This window comes from Eretmochelys imbricata, chromosome 2 (genome assembly GCF_965152235.1).
Source record: "Eretmochelys imbricata isolate rEreImb1 chromosome 2, rEreImb1.hap1, whole genome shotgun sequence".
Lineage (NCBI taxonomy): Eukaryota > Metazoa > Chordata > Testudines > Cheloniidae > Eretmochelys > Eretmochelys imbricata.
This window is the reverse complement of record NC_135573.1, coordinates 4,142,532-4,161,748: the sequence shown is the minus strand read 5'-3', so window position 1 is coordinate 4,161,748 and position 19,217 is coordinate 4,142,532. Positions and strand designations below refer to the sequence as shown.

At 53.7% G+C, this 19,217-nt stretch overlaps 1 protein-coding gene across 1 annotated transcript; it reads right to left on the bottom strand.

The window, feature by feature from the left end:
* Positions 1–1,776: 1,776 nt before the first annotated feature.
* Positions 1,777–18,342, bottom strand: GFUS (GDP-L-fucose synthase). The gene is made up of 11 exons (XM_077809697.1): positions 18,256–18,342; positions 15,146–15,308; positions 12,082–12,196; positions 10,206–10,334; positions 8,781–8,854; positions 8,249–8,382; positions 5,392–5,456; positions 4,419–4,485; positions 3,986–4,065; positions 3,172–3,271; positions 1,777–2,609 (listed from the first exon to the last, which is right to left on the bottom strand). The coding sequence occupies exons 2-11, from the start codon at positions 15,295–15,297 to the stop codon at positions 2,554–2,556; spliced, it is 972 nt and encodes a 323-aa protein (XP_077665823.1). The 5' UTR covers positions 15,298–15,308; positions 18,256–18,342; the 3' UTR covers positions 1,777–2,553.
* Positions 18,343–19,217: the final 875 nt, after the last annotated feature.

The following is a 19,217-nucleotide window of genomic DNA, read 5'->3' as shown; positions in this document are numbered from 1 at the left end:
CTGAGAATAGGGACAGTCAGTAATGCTAAAGCTGGGCTATGGGCCCTCTTGTTCCCTCAACAGGCACCTGTTCAAATTCTCTAGCCCAGTGTTTCTCAAATGCAGCCACTAGCAGATCTTAATTTTTGTGGCCATGACACCTCTAAAGCATGGGTGGAGATTTGGGGGGGGGAGGGGCAAAGCCCCTCCTTGAAGCACCCAGCTGTTACTCCTGAACAGCTGTTACCAAGAACAGCGAGAGATGCACTGCCTTGGTGTTTGCATTGGCCCCACCTGCAGGGATCAGCACCCTGTGGCCACCTTGTTGGCTCTAGGAAGCGCCGCTGGAGACTTGTAGGGCTGCTGTGCCTGGCACCAGAGGTGGTTCTTGTCAGCGGAGGTGGCTGCACCATGCGGTTCCTGGGGCATTCCCCAGGGCAGCTCTACTGCTCCCACCCAGCCAGGGCACCGGGAGCCTGGGACCCCACAAGTGGCCAGCAAGTTCCTGACCCCCTGCAGAGCAGGCTCATGATGAAGGGCTGTGGGAGGCAGGGAAAGAGAGGGGTTTGTCAGAACAGCCACCAGCAAGAGTTGGTGGCTGCACATTGAGGTCCCCAGAAACATTTGTGAGAAAGCCTGGCCTGTGCCCAACTTTAGTTATCTCCTGAGTGACCTCTGTAAACATCCCTGAAGAGACTGAACTAAAAAGCAGGCATGGAAGAGGTTTTTCCTGCTAGCTCATCCTTGCTTGCTTTGTGCACAACTTGGGCCAGTGCAGGGGTAACAGCAAACCAATGGGCTGCTGCTTCTGTCCCTTGCAAAGGAGAGGGAGGAAAGCCCCAGCATCTGAGCAGGCCTCTTGACACATCTCTGTGCTGTCAAATATGCTTTGTGCTGAAAGCCACTGGAAGAACCCAGGGGTAGGAGTGTGTCTAATGCTAAACTTACTAGTGCCTTGGTTTAGTGCCTGCCTGCTCCAAAGGCAATGCCCTCCCCCCAAAAAAAGCCTGCCTGTACCTAGGTGTTAGAACAGTCCATGAATTGCTGGTGTAGACAGAAAGGCTGTAACTGGCTGGAGTGTGAATGTTTCACAGTTTAAGAGCTCCACCTCTGGGCCTGTTCCCTTTCTAAAAGAGGCCCTGGGGAAATATACTTGGGGAAAGCAGTCGGCCTAGGAGAGTGGAACATGGGCACCACTCAAGCCAGCCCTTGCTCGGATGCAGACACTCATGGCAGACTGTGGTGGCATCTCCCAGGAAAGCTTCCTGCCTGAGTCCAGGAGGCTGCATGTTGTCTCACAGGGTAGATGATGGGAGCACCTTCTCAGAAGACAGTTAGTAGCAGCTGTGATAGACCTTGTCCTCACTCTCGTTGCTCTGCTGAAGAGCACTGGAAGCTCCATCACCTGATTTAAAATAAGATGAAGCACCAGAACCTCTTGGGGACAAATTCACAAAGGGGATACCCTAGAAAGCCTGCGGACCTTCCCCTCTGACTTCTCCCAAACATCAGAGACCATAGTAGTTACAGGGGCATGGCTACACCTGCTCTGGCTAGCAAAGCTTCTCTTCCCCCCACCAGAACACTGCAGGAGAGCCCCCCGCTGACAGTCTAACCCTGGGGGGTGAAGACAAGATTTCTGATGCTGATGAACGGCCCTCACAGCTGAGCAGCACCAGCCCCTGGCAGCAAGAGAGGGAGCATCCCGGCAACGCTGGGAACATCCCTGGGCTGCCCAGGCTCGGGTTCAGGATTAACGCCATGCAACTTGTTTTTACGAGAGCATAAACACAAGGGGAAAGTCAGCTCTGATTTATTCTGAACCTAACTACAGACAGCTTTACACTTGATTGGCAGCCTGACCAATTACAGCTTAACAGGAGGTGGCATCAGCACAGGCAAGGGAAAGGGATCCAGCGAGAACAGTGATGAGGTTTGACGGAGAGGGGGCTCTGTCTATTTTAAAAAATATTCAGTCGATGATGCAGAGGCAGCGTGTAAACTTCCAGGTACCTCAACAGGAAGGTCCAACCCTCCAGCCTCTCCCAGGGCACCGCCTTTGGGGGAAGGCCCAGGGGGTTCTGACTAGGCAAGACTTCCCTTACTAAACTCCTTTTGACCTAAGCTTGATCTGGACCTGAGGGGCTCTGCAGTTCCTGGGATATTTATAACCACAGAGAGGAATGTTGGAAGCGGGGGGGTGGGGTGGGTGGGGAGGAGCCTCATTCTTTGCATTTTTGGAACCTTTTAACCAAGATTCACTTTGATCCCTGAACAGAGAGTTTCTCCCCATTCCACCCCATGAAGTTCTACGCCCCTGGCTGGCTGACTAGTAGTGTGAGTCCTGTGTCACAGAGAAAGACAGGGTATTTCTCACTCACGTTTGCTGAGCTTATCTCCCCACCCCACTCTCAAATTCTACTTTGGAAAAGCTGTATCTATCTCCACCATCATTTCACAGCCCCGAATGCCCTCACGCGTCCCCTCCTCTGCTCCAGCAAAGGAAAACCCTGAGTCTCAGAGGAACCTCCGGGGCAGTGCTGGCCAATCATCACAATGGCTTCGGGGCGCTGGTCACTTCCGGGCGACGTCATAGTGCACATTGAACCAGTCGCAAGTTTCCTTCACAGCTGGAGGGGAAGGGGGAAGGCAGTTAGATCCCCATACAGCCTGAAGCATCACAACCAGCGGCAGCTCACTCCCTCCAGTTAACGCTGTGCCACTGGCCACTGCTTACTGAGCTAGGAGGAGTGGAAGAATCATTGTTGCCATGCGAGAGGAGGAGGAAATGGACCAGGGAGATGAAGTGACCCATCTAAAGTTACACGCTGTCTCAGAGCTGGGAACAGAACCCACAGATCTGAGCCCCCCAGGCCCATGCTTCAGTCACTGCACCATCCTGCCCCTACAACCAGAGCTGCTGCCTCTGCTCCCATGGGTTTCTCACAGCATCTCTTTAGACACTCGCTGCATTCGAGTTCTTGGTGCATGCGGCCGGTGATGCCTGAGGCTGTGGGACCGAGTTCCCGGCACCCGCGGGAGGGAGGGAGCCTTCCCCACAAATCCGACCCAACTCCTTTGGAGGGCAGAGGTGAGATCAGACATGGGCAGCCGATGCAGTGCAGTGGATGTTCCCGCCGAGGGGCAGGAGAGCCAGAGCGACTCCTGAGCAGCGCGGCCTTCAAGTCTTACCTTGTTTGAACGGCGTGAACTGGAAGTCGGGCAGGGACCGCCTCAGCTTGCCGTTGCTGGCTGTTTTCTTGAACTGGCCATCGGATTTCGTCGTGTCAAACTGGACACAGTGGGGGGGTAAGGGAAAACAAACGGGAATGCCGCCGAGTTCGAACCTAACGTTACTCCAGGGCGGCCCCTACTGGTAGTAGCCAGGCAGGACGAGAGCTGGGGCCTTGGTATCAAACGTCTACTGTACATGTCCCTTTCTGTAAGGTTTGCAGCTGGGCCTTAACCTGAACAGCCAGGCGCAGGGGTGAGCGGAGAGAGAGCTCACAAGAGGGAGATCCCTCGTGCCCATTGTTTGCAGGGAAGAGGCTGACTAACCAAGGGGGCCCAGGGCACCACCTGAAACGTTGAGTGCGAGTAGCAGCTACGTTCACACTATCAGCTGCACTAAGAATGGAAGACGCTGTCTCCAAGGAGACCCCAGGTCACCATCAGATCGCAGAGACCTTGATGGCCCCGACTTCCAAGCACGGATCAAACATCCGTGGAACAAGCTCTCCGGTCAGAGAACGACCCACAGGAAGTGGTGCGAATACCATCACTTGAGCCACTTCACCCTGGACCAGACCAAGCACTGGAGAACGTGCAGCAGGGAATAATCTTGCACTGGATCGGCTGGGAATTAAGCCTTAGATGTTCGGATGCGACAATTCTCCCCCTCCCGAGGGTGCACGCGAGTGTGGGGAGTGGGTGCCAGGCCAGGACCCCGTGAGCTGGGCACAGCTCAGGAGGCAGGGCATCAGAGCAGTCATTTGTAAAAGGATACAATGAGTTCTCCCTTGAAGTCCATGGCTTCCACGACGCTCTCCGCGGCTTCCCTGATAGACACCTCGTCCTCTTCTCCAACTAAACAGAGAGCCAGGGTGAGGCTATGCCGCTCTTCCACCCCTGGTGCCAGCCACAACGCTCAGGGAAGCCCCGTCGCCGCCCGCCCCAGAGAGAAACGAGGGTGGGGGATCAGAGCCTGCAGCCGCCTCATGCCACCACTGTGGATTCTAGATCGGTCTGTGGGGGCACTGCAGAGAGGGGTATCCTGCACTGACCCTGCTACAGAACCAGATAGGATGGCCTAGGGAGCAGTGGGGACATGGGACTTTCCCTCCCAGCGCTGCAATAAGAGCTGAGGGCATCTGGCAAAAGGGCCAGAGTCATGACACCGTCAGAGGGAGAGAGATGGCGGGGGCGAGGGGACACCTTACCTGACAGGATGATGGGCTCCACCTCGTCGTACTCCCTTAGGACCCAGAGGAAGAGCCGTGCCAGGTCCTGTGGGCACAAAGGAGCAGCTCTCAATCTCTCTGCCTCCTCCCTTTCCCTTCCCAGGAGCCACAGGATCCCAGCTCAAGGCACAGACACAAGCTCCTCGTTGCTGAAGGCCGGGGATGTTGTATGGGGGCTGTTACTGCTGAGCCTGAGCCTGCTACTGCCGGGCTGCTGCCCCCTCCGCCTCCAACTCAGCAGGGCAAAGCACGAACAGCTCCAATTTCCCACTCCCCCAGCTGCCAGCTCCCTCCCTCTGCAACTATCCCTCCAGGCCTTGCCACAAATGGCCTTTAAAGGGACCCCAGCCGTGGCCTGGCAGGAACAAACTGTCATTCCAGTAGACACAGCCATGCTAACAGACAGAACCATGATACCTCTGAAAGGGATGCCTCCATCAAGGCCCAGCTCCCGCATGCTGCCAAGGCAGGGCCAATCTGATCCCCTCTCCCCAGCTAGTGCACAGGGCTGGACGTGCAGTCTGGGACCTGTCCTGAGTTTATTGCTCGTTATTTGTCAGAACAACTTGCTCATCTTAGCAGCTGTATGTGGCTTGTATTACGGCAACAGGCAATCCCTGAGCGCAGGGAGCTAACAGCGCACCCAGGCCAGGGTTCTAGCGTGTGGCTGCAAAGGGTTGTATGGCTTCAGAGCCCCCTCTGCCAGCAAGCCCACCCACCCCTGCCCCACCAGAACACACCTACCTCCTCCCACTCCCAGAGGTGGAACTGGAGGACCCATCCCACCAGAGGCCAGCACCCTCATTCACAGCCCTGCGCATTGCTGCAGCCTCCCAGGGCCAGGCAACCCGTGCTCCCAGCCATGGGGTCAGGATGTCTGAAATCTGCTCTGGGCCCCAGGAAACTCAGGGCCCAGTCCAAACGGGCTGGGCTCCGTGAAGGCTGTGCCTACCAGAGAGTAGATGAATTGTCTCCTGGGCTTTCCTGTCCCCCAGACAGTGAGAGCCGTGCCATTTTCTGTGGGACAATCAAGAGAATGACCATTAGTGGATGTTCCAACCGCAGCACAGACCACAGGTTTCACCCCCGCCCTCCCCGTCCAAACACCCTTGTGCAAGAGAGAGCCAGGGCTGGGCCGGGGTAGCTTTACACCACAGCCCTCCTCTCTAAAGTGAGGTACAGCCCCTGGAGACTACAGGTCCCAGCTTGACACAAGGGGCTGTAAGTAGCCACGTGTGACACTGTGCCCTATATTCTTCAGAGATAGTGTGATATAATTATAGCCTATCCATGATGTATTTTATGCGAGATGGATCGTGAGATATCATTGGAAAGGTTCCGATTTACTGACTATGATTATCCTATTTGTATGCATGTATCATTTCTGCATCTGAAGTTAGGAATATTGACTATGTATGAATTACAAGTGTGTTTACACCTGGGGAACACCCACCAGACAGAATGCCATCAGTCTAGATAGCTTGCTATGAGGAAGGGCCATTAGAGAGAACACGAGGTCTCAGAAGATGTTTATCACCCACAGAGAAGTTTTTCCTAGGGATGCTCCAAACCAACTCTGAGTTATGGCTGCAAGGTCATGTGAGCAAGCCACCTGATGCGGGACTCCATGAATCACACCAGTATTTTTCCACTGACGGGGGGTGGGAATCACCCTGGAAGACAAAGGATTCCTGCCATATGGAAAACCTATTTAAGGCAGGGGAGTGACATAATCATGGTTCCCTCTTGGCTAATCCCGGTCCAAGATGACAGCTGTAAACATCTAAGAAAAGACTGAATGAGGGGAGAAGGACTGAGCGCAGGCTGGAAGATTGTCTAGCTTGTGAATGAAATATTTGAAGTTGTAAGCAAGCAAGTGCATCTGGCCTTCAAGAATCTCTGCAATCTGCCTCAAACAACATTTAGGGTGAGAAATTATTTCTTGTAACCAGTTTCTTTAGTATTTTATTGCATGTTTGTTTTATTTGCTAGGTAATCTGCTTTGATCTGTTTGCTATCCCTTATAATCACTTAAATCTACCTTTTGTAGTTAATAAACTTGGTTTTGTTTTCTCTAAAACCACTTTATGGAATTCGTAACTGGGGGGGAGGTGGTAGTAAAAAGGTGTTGCATATCTTCCTCCACATTGAGGGAGGGGGCAAATTTTATGATCTTATGCTGTATAATTTTCTGTGCAGCCCAAGACAGCCCAGTTTTGGGTTTATCCCCTTGAGTGCTGGGCAATCCCTTAGCTGAGCCTTCCCATACAGAGCTGATCTCAGCATGTGTGTTTGTTTCTGCAGCTGGGTGTGTCCCTACCTGTGTGCATTGCTGGGGGCTTGGGAGCCTGTCACAGCAGCACAGAGTAAGGGGAACCGAGGCTGGTGGGTCAGGCAGCTCAGTGGTACCCCAGTTCCAAGTGGCACCCCGAGGGGGAACCCGTCACACCATGGAGTCGGAATGGTCATTCTCTGTTTCCTCATTGGCTGAGATTTGAGCCTGGACCCCTTCCCTGACTCTGCACAGAAATCACTTGCTAGTTTCACTCCTGCACGGAGGGGCAATGCCCAACCAAGAGCCAAGTGAGGAATCCAACCATCATGGCTCTCAGGAACTCACCATCCAACAACTCTAGCAGAAAACCCTGTTGGCAGCCCTGCAGCTACAGCTGCCTGGAGCCATCCATGGCTCGTTAGAGGCAGAGAGGTTTAGTTGTACTGTACAGTAGAAAAAACCCACAGGGTCCCAATGGACTCCACAAACCATGACACTGCAGCCTGGATGCAGACCATTCTGGGTGCCAATGGGTTTCCCTCCCATTTCCTGCCCCTCCCTACCTGAGGATCAGTTCCATGCAGTTTGCTGTCTGTGTATGTATGTGTCTTTGAGACATGACCTGAGGTCCTCTTTGTGTGTGTCCATTAATGAAATCATGGCACATACAGGAGGGATCTGCCCTAGCGTCCTAGATAAAATTCCCCTCCGTCTCCCATTCACAGTTGGGTGTTCTCCACTTGGCTGCTGTCCTCCAGCCCAGAGGTGCCTGCATTTCAATGGTGATGTATGTGGGCTTGTGGAGCTCTACAGAAAGGTACATCGTCGCCACTTACAACTGCAGCCAAGGGCAACTTATGCTTCCTAAATGCCCAATGCTTTCAGTAGGAAATGAGCCCCATGATCTATCGAGCCCTGATCATCTCGTGGGGCAACTCCCCTCCTAAATGAGGACCCGAAACTCCCTGGACATTACTGCTTTGCATACATAAATTCAGTATGGCAATCCTCTACGCTGAGAGATACAGAAACATTCTGGATGGACCAAACTCTGACCATCCTCTTAGCCCAGTGCTGAATGGTACCTAATCAACGTATCTGCAGATATGAAACACCGTCACTTCAGCAACCTCAATGGCACACAAGACAGCCAGGCGAAGATCAGAAAGCGAAAAGTATTTTGCAAACCAAATAATTTACAGTAGCCCCTTCAGCTATGCATCTTAAAGCACTTCATTAACATTAGCCAGGTAACCCACATTTGAAGAAGGAAGGGACACACGAGGATCCATTCACCCACTGCAGAAATGCAGTCCGCTCTGGGGTGGAACATGGCACTTGTGTAACAGCACACAGCAACACTTTCAAACAGTTTAGGGATCGGATGCGAAGAATGTCAGGCTCATTAGGAGCAAAAAAGACACGACTTCCCTCCCCACAGCAGGAACCATCTGTGCTGCCCATATTGCCCAAGCAACAAAACCCTGTTGGCTGGACTATGAAGCTGAGAGCTGAATGAAGGCTCCGCACTTACTCTTTGCCAGGTACACCTTATGGATCAGTCCCGGAAGGACATGCCCGTCCTCAATGTTGTAGTTATCGTGAGGTCCAAAGACATTGGTGGGGATCACGGCGGTGAATCGGCAGCCGTGCTGTTCGAAATACCCCCTGGGAGAAGGGGGAGAGAGGGCCAGGGCAAGTGAGTGACTAGCTCAGTGGCATGTTCCGTGCAGCTGAGGGCTGTGAGCACAAGTCACTGTCCGCCTTCCGTGTATCAGGGCCTAACCCTGTTCTTCCAGCAGGACTTAGGGAAATGAACGGGGCTTGCCAACCCCCCTGCGGCCCCTGCAAGTTCCATCCACCCCCAGCCTCTCACTCCTTGTGCCAGGTGAGGTCAGAGCACACAAGGGGAAGGAATTATCCTACAGTGACAGTGATAATATTTATACAGTCCTTCATCTGGGGATCACAAAGGTCTTTACAGAGATGTACGGACTGTGTAAGTCCCTCCCTGAGCCATACAGCTTGGGCGGGGAGGGGAGGGAAGGGAAGGGGATGGATCATACCTGTTCTGAACGTCAATCATTCTCTTGGCATACGAGTACCCGAAGTTGGAGCTGTGCGGGGGCCCATTGTGAATCTGGGGAAAACACAGACGGCACAGTTGGGAAAAGTAACGTCAGCCTGGTGAAAACGGGGTTTCAACCTCCGCTGCCTGGCCCCAAGGGGAAGGAGGCGTAGGGAGAATAAACGGAAGTTATGTCTGCACTGCACAGTTAAGCCAGGTGCTCGACACCTGGGTTAGCCTAACCTGAGTGCGAGCATCCACACAGCAAAGCTCCCCCTGTGCCCCCATGTCCTCACTGTCTCTGCACTTGCCTGTGTGTGTTCGGGGGCCATATCCCATGGTTCTTTGTGCCGAGATGCTCTAGGATTCTTTCCCCCATCGATCGGGTCAGTTGCAAGAGAACTTATCTGTCCTTCAGGAAGGGACTGTTGGCACTGGAGGACTATCGGCACTTGTGATTTAGCCTGCATCCTCACTGCAGCGTAGGTGGGTTCCAGCCCAGATCCTGGGCTCTGACTTATACTATACCCCCAAACCTGGTCAGCTAGCCCAGGTTTAAAGCACCCCCAAGGCCAGGCCAGAGCTTTCTGTATGTGGACAGTGGGAAAGAGGGGGCTGGTGTTAAGGCTAGAACCCAGGTAAGAGCCCAGATTAGCTGTGCAGCGTAGACATACCCCGAGTTCGGAGCAGGAGAGCAGCATCCTGGAGCGCCTCGATCTGCTAATGGAGGAGCTGTTACCACCTGCCAGCCCTGGGCTCAGCTCACATCACAGACAAGCCACAGGCAGGCAGAGATAGCAGGAATCCAATATGTCCCCTGAAGGTCCCCTTATTCCTCGTGAGCCCGTGCTGCAGGGCTGCCCGCCTGTTTCTGCCCAAGGAGGATGGGACGGGGCTTGCACTGGACCGGACGATCCTGCTCCTTGTTTGGCCAGAGGGATGGCTGTCGAGCAAGGCAGGCGCTCCCCACTCTGCCCGACCCCACATACGCAATGAGTGAGGGACAGCCCCCACAGCGGTGCAGAGAACTAGGATGCAGATACTGGGCCAACCTGACTGATTACGGCATGAGCCTGCACCAGAGAGCGTCTGGAATCCCCAGCCCATGCAGGACGTTAGCCGGAGGGGTCGGCTCTGCTCTCCCCATCACCCACCGAGTCAGCCAACCAGGATGGGAAAGAAGACCAGAGCCAAGAGGACCAGCTGTCACTCTCTCAGATCAGCGTAACTGGTATCACAATAGGCTGTCCACCTGCTGCACCGAGGCAGCCCCCAACCATCTCCCCTTCCCAAGGTGCACAGTAACTTAACCGATGTTACTGTGCTTAACCCGCAGCTCTGGGTGGAGCAAAGATGAAGCTGAGTGAGCAATGGAAGTTGTAAGGCAGGGTGCTGCATGCCCTGCCCGAAGGCCGCCCCTTACCATGGTCTCATCGATAGGATAGGTGGTCTTGTCCGGGAAGATGCAGGTGGAAAGGCAGGAGACGACTTTCTGCACCCCGAATTCGTACGCTGAGTGAAGGACGTTGTCGTTGATGTGCACGTTTCTCCGCTGGGGAAAAGATGTCCAGCGGGGAGTCAGGAGTCCCGTTATATTCGGATCAGTTACTGCATGACCCACCCGGGCCTTCCAGCTTGTCGAGAACCTGCCCTGACTCTGACCATCGCAGGCTCAGGACGGGTTGCCGTGGAGCTCCCAGGCTAGTCTCACTGGTGGTACCAAAGTTGAACGGCTGAGGGCTGAAGGGACAGTCCTTGGGGGAGACCCCAAGCTTGTCTCTGGAGTCAGGAGTGGGATCAGCTCTAACCACTCAGGTCTGGACTTTACCTTGCATTCCACCTCTCTCACGGCAGTGTCAGCTCTGGACACAGCGAGGGCCCCACTCCCCAACCCACAGCTCCTGCCAGATGGCTTTCACTGCCCCCCACGCAAGGAGTTCAGCTGCTCGTGTTGGTGCTATGGGGCTTTCAGGCCCCCTTCTCTATGCAGACCTGTTATCTGCACAGCCCTTTCATGCCGTCGCTCCCCAGCTCATCCCCAGGCGCAGCCACGGCACTTACTGGGCTGGGCGGAAAACAGACCAGCCCCCTTCCTTTCCCTATTCTGATCCACAGCCAGGTGAAGGGAGACCAGACAAGGAGGAGATGCGCACACAGAGCAGCGAGCCAGGAGGGCCACACGTTATCCAGCCCAGGGCTGCATCAGCAACTTGCCAGGTGCTGAAGGACTGCACTTACTGTGCGTAGGAAGGACCAGATGGCAGCCACCATGTGAAGACTACACATCCCAGAATGCAACGTTCCAGCCAGCGCTAAGTGAAGACTGCTCAGATCAAGGAGGAGCATTGCATGCTGGGACTTGTAGTCATCATGGATTGTTCATCTGTATTACAGGTAAGATGACTGCCGGCCGCTGAACCACATGGGCCAGCCCCGAGAAATCTAACCAGGCTAGGCTGACCTGGTGTGCATGTGTGTGTGTGATTCAGGAGGAGGGGCAGGGGTCCAACACCAGCTGCTAATAAGCTGCACCCCTTCATATTAAAGAAAAGGAGGACTTGTGGCACCTTAGAGACTAACCAGTTTATCTGAGCATAAGCTTTCGTGAGCTACAGCTCACTTCATCGGATGTATCGGACGCTGTAGCTCACGAAAGCTCATGCTCAAATAAATTGGTTAGTCTCTAAGGTGCCACAAGTCCTCCTTTTCTTTTTGCGAATACAGACTAACACGGCTGCTACTCTGAAACCTGTCATATTAGAGAGTCACTCACCAGCGCCTGGGGAGAGAATCATCCCAGCCAAGGCCCGGGGGTTCATCTCTGGATGCAGGGCTAGTGCTGGGGACAGTTCATTAGCCCCACAAGAGCCCTGGTGGGCAAGTGGTTCCCAGTTCAGCAGCACTCACACGGGCCCATACACTGTAATCACACGTTTTGGTAACCCAGCAAGAGGATTCCCACCTGCAGTGTCAGAAGGCCCAGCACCCAAGGGGTTAATGACTTCATCCACCCATTTAATAAACCTGACTGGCCTGGGCTTTATTTCTGGCCCTGCCACACACTCCACATGTGACCCAGGGAAGTCATGTCTCGGTGCCTCAGTGTCCCTACAATTAAGGTGGCCTAGCCTACAGCCTGGAGGCAGGGGGTGCGGCAAGGGTTAATTCATGAATGTCTGCAAAGCGCTCCCAAATCCTTGAAGGAAGGGCAAAGGGGGACCACACAGCATGGTGCAGTGAGAGTGACAGCCCGCTGGACCAAACGTTCTACCTTTGCATTTGCCACCCTGGCCCCTTACCCAGAAATCCAGGTTGTGTTTGATGTTTTTGAAGAGGCCTCCCACCAAGGCTGCCAAGTGGATCACGTGGGTGGGTCTGTGTTTCTCATACAGGGCTCTGGTCTCAGCAGCATTCCTACAGGGGAGAGGAAACAACAAACAGAACCCTCAGGGGCACATTCTAGCCATCCTACGTACCTATCTGACCCCCATGACCACAGTATCTGAGCACCTCACAGTCTGATGTATTTATCCTCACAACCCCCGGGAGGCAGGGCAGTGCTATTATCCCCATATTACAGATTGGAAACAGGCACACAGTGACTTCCCCAAGGTGACATAGGGAGTCCAATTCCTTGCTCTGCCGCAAACCCAGATCTCCCCAGTCCCAGATTAGCAGGGTAAGCAGGAGACACGACACAGCAGCTGCCTAACCATTGTGGCGTGTTTTGTACCTATCCCGGCAGAGGTGAGCTTTGATCTCATAGGCCTTTGCTGCCTGCCATTTCTCTAACACACACCATCGCATGTCAGTTACACAGCTCTTTTGATCCTCAAAGTGTTTTACACAGGTAACTGACGGGCCCTCACAGCACCCCTACGCAGTGCGTTGTACAGTCAGAGAAAGTGAGGCACAGAAAGGTGATGGTGACTTGCCCAAGGCCAAAGACGGAGTCGGCGTCAGGGCGAGTTAGAACTCAAAGAGTTCCTGGCTCCCAGGAGGCAGTGAACTGATCTTGCTACTGATTAAATGCCACTCCTGTTAGCACAAGGAGTGTCAGACAAACCTGCAGCACAAGGACAATGAGTCTTCATGCCTCATGAGGGTTTGACAATTCAGTGATGCCACCACTAAAACGATTAGAGAGACACAGGGGAGAGGGAATATCTTTTATTGAATCAACTTCTGTTGGACAGAGAGAGACCTGAAGAAAAGCTCAGTGTACGGTAATATCCTGGGACCAACATGGCTATGACACCACTGCCTATCACTAACACCAGACTGGATGAAAGCCCTGGATGGACCAGACAGGACCTTTTCCGGCACTCGGACTGGCTGACTCTCACCTGGAAAGGGGGCGGGGCTCAGGTGCATGGCATACTTGGGGGAATGTGATTGGAGCCGGTGACAGCAAGGACTGAATTGCCAAAGAGAGGGTATCGTTTAACTTTCCTTGGCTGGGATTGGCCAGGCTTCTTACCTGGTGATACAACAGGCTGCACCGAGTGACATGGCAGCTGCAGGAGTGAAAACAGCATGCCGACAGGAAGCCAGCAGATGGAGGGTTCAAGAGCAAAGACAGTGGACAGACCCAAAGGACAGGTCTCCTTAGCCATTCGATGGAGCACCCGTGCTGAGCCTAGCCCCGGCATGGTCCTACAGCACCCCGCACTCACACCATTTTCATTTTTAAAGGCACAGTACTCCTGACCTCAGTCTATGTGAGGATCAACATTGCCCAGATCCTGAACACACTCGGGTCTCCAGCGCACTATACCCGAGGCCCATGAAATAGAAACACTCATACCCTGCCCTCCGCCTGACTTCTTCTGGAACAGGGCTGCTCCCTGATCAACCCCACAGCCCAGGTCTCCGGCAGACCCTCTGAGCCGCACGCAGGGTGTGGCCAGCCACCTCCAGTTAATCTGACATCAGACTTTTGAATACGCATCCAGTTCGCTTTCATCTCATGACGCTGAGTGGGGGGAAGGGAGTGGGCATCCCGGAGCAAAGCTGGCGGTAACATGCGCGAGGCAGCCGCAATGGGCTCATTCTGGGGCTGTCTCAACAACTCCAAAAGCCAGTTTAAACCAGAAGTGAACATGGTTTTCCTACCCTCCACACTTAGGGGACGTCTACGCAGCAGAAGCTGCACATGGGCTAGCCGACCCGAGCTAGCTGGAATCCAGCTAGAGTGGGTAACTATAGCAGTGAAGACAGCATAGCATGCTGACTGCAAAGCCAGCATTGATCCTAGATACGTACTCAGCTTGCTAGCTCAGGTAGCCAAGCCCGTGGCTGGCTTTTGCTGTGTAGACACACCTTTAGTGGGAAGAAAGAAAGTAAGGGGCTGACAGCACCAGCTTAAGTCAGGTTCTGGCCACGCAGTTGTGCCAACCCACCTCCATCCTAACGTACAGCACCTTCCTGCTAATCCAGCACTAAGGTTTCACACACAGCTCTGCCAACGCTCCTCACCAGCAGCACCCATTGCTAGCTCCGTTCCTCAGTGTCTCTGGAGAAGAGACCGCCTGTCATTCCAGAACCATGTAGGAGTTTTGTAACAGGGCCTGAGACAAGGCACAGTCCTCCATGCCACACACATCATTTTCACTTGTCTGCCGAGGATTTGAACCCTGCTCTCCAAGTGTGAGAGCACTAGTGTGAGAGCACTCCCCCTGCAAGCCACCCAAAATGGACAGGGACATTTCAGACAACAATGAACAAGCAAAGAAGAGTCCAGTGCAGCAAGGATATTGGAGACATATTGGAATTGGAAAAGGTTCAGAAAAGGGCAACCAAAATTATTAGGGGTATGGAATGGCTTCTGTAGGAGGAGAGAGTAATAAGACTGGGACTTTTCAGCTTGGAGAAGAGACGACTAAGGGGAGATATGATAGAGGTCTATAAAATCATGAGTGGTGTGGAGAAAGTAAATAAGGAAGTGTAATTTACTCCTCATAACATAAGAACTAGGGGTCAACCAAAGAATTTAACAGACAGAAGGTTTAAAATGAATAAAAGGAAGTATTTCTTCACACAACGCACAGTCAACCTGTGGAACTCTTTGCCAGAGGCTGTTGTGAAGGCCAAGACTATAACAGTGTCCAAAAAGGAACTAGATAAGTTCATGGAAGATAGGTCCATCAATGACTATTAGCCAGGATGGGCAGGAATGGTGTCCCTACCCTCTGTTTGCCAGAAGCTGGGAATGGGCGACGGGATGGATCACTTGAGGATTCCCTGTTCTGTTCATTCCTTCTGGGGCACCTGGCATTGGCTGCTGTCGGAAGACAGGATACTGGGCCAAATGGACCTTTGGTCTGACCCAGTATGGCCATTCTTATGTTCTTAAGGACTCACGTTAAGTCAGCATCCTTGGAGCACACAAAGATCCATTCCTCATCTGGCCTGCCCTCTCCATCAGCGACCACCTTCTCAATGGCTCTCCCCACCAGTCCGGTGCCACCGGTTACCAGGATGCGCTTTGGCTTCATTCCTGCCGGCTCCGCCATGGCTACAAAATCTGCAGGGTGGGAGAAAAGGCAATTAACCCCAAATCATCTCAGAAGCATTGCACCAGATCGGTGCTGAGATTCATGCTGCAAACCTTCCTGGCCAGATGCAACTGCAGAAGCCAGGGGCATGTGTGAGCTGAACAGGGGCAGAGATTCTGGCAGGGTTAGCAAACCTGGCTTCCCACTTCCTCCATGTCACCAGAGGGGTCATCAAGCCCCCAACTGGAAGGCGATGGGCAAATAGGGTCCTGAGTAGGTCAAGAGGGCAGTGGAAAACACAGATGCTGCAAGGCAGCTGCATCACAGTTAGTGGGGCAGAGATCTGGCTAACGTGTATCCTCTCCGTCACTCCACTGCCATCCAGTGGCTGTCTGGAGTTGCTGGGTCTCAGGCTATTACAAGACTCCCCACATGACTGAAACAAGGGACCTATTTGATGTTAAGGATGGAATAAGGAACTGCCACCTTCCCTCACGCCAGCCAATGGGTCACATGCAGGAGGAATTTCCGCTGTTTTGAAGCACAAGTTTTAATAATTTTTCAAGGCCTCTTTAATAAAAGCACAAGACTCAGAGATAGTTCTATGGGAACTAAAGGGACATCATCCACTGAGAAGTCACAGCCTGAAAACATCTCCCTCCTATTGTTGCAAGTAACCCCTACGATCACTAGAACTTAAAGCAACGGGAGACTTTTTTCTAGTTTGTTTCCCTTGTGCATTTAGCAGCAGTTTGCAAGAGGCTGTTTACCTTACCACCAGCAGCAAAGCTGAAACGTAAAAAGCAGCAAGCAGGTGCGTGCAGAGGAAACAAGGCTAAGGTCATGTTGGTCCCAGACCCTTCCAAAAGACCCTTACAAATATTATCAGAGAAGCAGAAAAAACGTTGCAATATATTTAAGCAACTAAAAAATATTTTGTACATGCTAGTTAAAGGGTGTTTTAAAAGAGCACTGATTTTTTAAAAATGGTTAAAAAAAACCTCAGGTTATCAGTGTTCCTTAAATTGTTTTTTTAATAAACCAGACACACTTCAAGTTGAGGGCATCACTGAAACATCTTAACAGTGTCACTAGGGCCTCACATGTAGGTTTTGTTTGGGTAGAGAGTGCTGTTAAAGCCCAGTATGAAAAGAAATGTTTTAAGAGATTCTCAAAAAAAGTTTATGGAAGAGGGTTTTCTTGAATTTATATCTACCCCTGCAGAGTCCTGAACACAAAAAAGAAAGTGACACTGGACAGTTTCACTATTCAAGCTGCATGAAGGGACAGAAATAAATCAGACATGGGATCTCTAATTAATCAATCAATCACAGCTTGCCCCTTCCCCAGCACTTCCGTTTCAAGAATTTTAACATGCATTGCGAATGTGAAAGAACTACACATCATACTCCCCCCCCACGTGAGGCAAATTAATATAGTTATGGTAGGAGTCACTGAATGCATCCGATGAAGTGAGCTGTAGCTCACAAAAGCTTATGCTCAAATAAATTTGTTAGTCTCTAAGGTGCCACAAGTCCTCCTTTTCTTTTTACCAACAGCACTGTTACAAGTTATTTTTCTTAGTGCTCAGTCTTTCAAGAAATGCTGTACTGTTGTTAGCTTTGTGATGGCATCTCAACTTGGGGGAGCTGTTGCAAATAGCAAGAGAGTTTGCTCTCTGCCTTAATCTGTCAGAGTCATTTCTCGGAGTAGAGTTGCTCTCTGGAAACTGGGCACAGGCATCTGGGCTGACATTTCTGGAAGAGATGATTGACTGCGTGCCATTTGGGACCACCTCTGTTTCAGGACTGGTGCACAGAGCGCAAACAAGTTATAAACATACTGAGGCCAGATCTACACTACAAACTTACGTCACTCAGGGGGGTATGGATTTTTCACTGAGAGATGCAGTTATACTGGGTGAGGACAGCACCACGTCAACGGGAGGGCTTCTCCCCTCGGGGAGGTGGATTAACAACACCAATGGGAGAAGCCCTCTGTCGGCATAGTAGCGCCTTCACTGAAGCGCTACACGGGTGCACGATGCAGGGTTTTAAGTGTAAACCTGCCCTAAGACCCCCCACCCAGCCCATGTCACTGATTTCTCCTCCACCAGAAGCTGGCTAGCAAGGTCCCCGCAGCGGCTACCTCTCAGCGGACAGGTGACAGTACTATGATCCCTGTTTTACGGATGGGGAAGCGTCGGCTCAGAAATGGAGTGACTTAGCTGAGGTCACAGGAGAGTCAAGAGCAGGGTTGATAACTTCAGTGTATTAAGTGCTGGTCGCAGTGTGCAAGCGCTGATTAATTGGTGTCTGGGTGTTACCCCACCCCTGCTCCCAGGGCATGACCCTGATCCTACTCATGCTGAAATCAACCACCAAACCCCCATTACCCCTGGGGAACGGGATTAGGCCCCGTGCCCGCATAAAATGCCGGCACCTATTGGGGATCGGTCACGGCCTGGAAGCAGCCCCCCTCTGCAGCGAAATGCTCGGCCCCGGAGAGCAGCAGCAGCCACGCGGAGCAGCCCTGCAGATGCCCTGGGGTCCCCCGTCTGCTTTGTAGGCCACAAAGGGCCCCTCCTCCACCCCCCGCTCCCCCCAAGCCAGGGGCCCCCCTCCCTCCACCCCTGCTCCCCCCAAGCCAGGGGCCCCCCACCCCTGCTCCCCCATACCGGGCCCCCCTCCACCCTCCAAGCCAGGGGCCCCTCTCCCTCCACCCCCCCAAGCCAGGGGCCCCCCTTCCTCCACCCCCTGCTCCCCCCAAGCCAGGGGCCCCTCTCCCCCCCCATACCGGGCCCACCCCTGCTCCCCAAGCCAGGGGCCCCATACCGGGCCCCCCTCCACCCCCCAAAGCCAGGGGCCCCCCTCCCATGCTCCCCCCAAGCCAGGGGCCCCTCTCCCCCCCATACCAGGCCCACCCCTGTTCCCCCCAAGCCAGGGGCCCCCCGCCCCGGGGCTCCCCGGCTCCCACCTGTCCCGCGCCGGCCGGCCGCTCCCTCCCGGACCCGGCTCCGCTTCCGCCAGCCCCGAGTCCGGGTCGCTCGCAGGTCGCAGCCCGCGGGGCTCGCTGGGAAATGGAGTCCGGGCCCCGCCTGCCAGACAGACAGACTTACAGCCGGGGGCGGGAACAGAGGACAGACAGACAGCCGGGGGCGGGGGCAGAGGACAGACAGACAGACAGGCGGGGGCGGGGGGAGTGGGACAGAGAGACAGACAGCGGGGGGGCGGGGGCAGAGGACAGACAGACAGCCGGGGGCGGCGGGAGTGGGACAGACAGGCGGGGGCGGGGGCAGAGGACAGACAGACAGACAGGGGTGGGGAGAGTGGGACAGACGGACAGACAGCCGGGGGGGGGGCGGGGGCAGAGGACAGACAGACAGGGGTGGGGAGAGTGGGACAGACAGACAGACAGACAGCCGGGGGGGCAGGGGCAGAGGAGACAGACAGACAGCCGGGGGCGGGGGGAGTGGGACAGACAGACAGCCGGGGGGTGGGGGCAGAGGACAGACAGACAGCCGGGGGCGGAGATTCTGCGGGAAGTTATATCCACCTAAGTCTCAAGGAGCCCTGTTAAAAAGTGGGTTTATTTCAGATTTACCCCAGTCTAACTGAGATCAGAAGCTGGGCCCATACAAAAGGTGTCTGCAGAACACTGCCCCCCGCAGGATGGAATAGGTCGGACCTGGGTCTGTGTGAAACGCTGGCCCCCATGCCGGACCTACGTATGCGTGTGTGCCCGGTTGTACATGCCGTGTGTGTGCCCATGCACAAGCAGAGGTGTTGCTCTCCTTTCCTGAATGGAATCGCACATGTTCATTAAGGCTGGGTGTGTACTCCCCAGCTTCGAACTGGATGAGCTGCCAGGCCAGCTGGTTCTTTAGAGGGCCATTGTCAACTTGAAATCTCGTGAATTTTTTAAAAAACCGGTTACAG

Excerpts from the sequence above, each read along its gene's own strand:
- GFUS (XM_077809697.1), bottom strand. The coding sequence starts at position 15,297 with ATGGCGGAGCCGGCAGGAATGAAGCCAAAGCGCATCCTGGTAACCGGT. Across the intron at positions 10,335-12,081 it reads AACACAACCTGGATTTCTGG|CGGAGAAACGTGCACATCAA; the intron begins GTAAGGGGCCAG and ends TCTTTTCCCCAG. Across the intron at positions 3,272-3,985 it reads ACTTCAAGGGAGAACTCATT|TTTGACACGACGAAATCCGA; the intron begins GTATCCTTTTAC and ends CACTGTGTCCAG.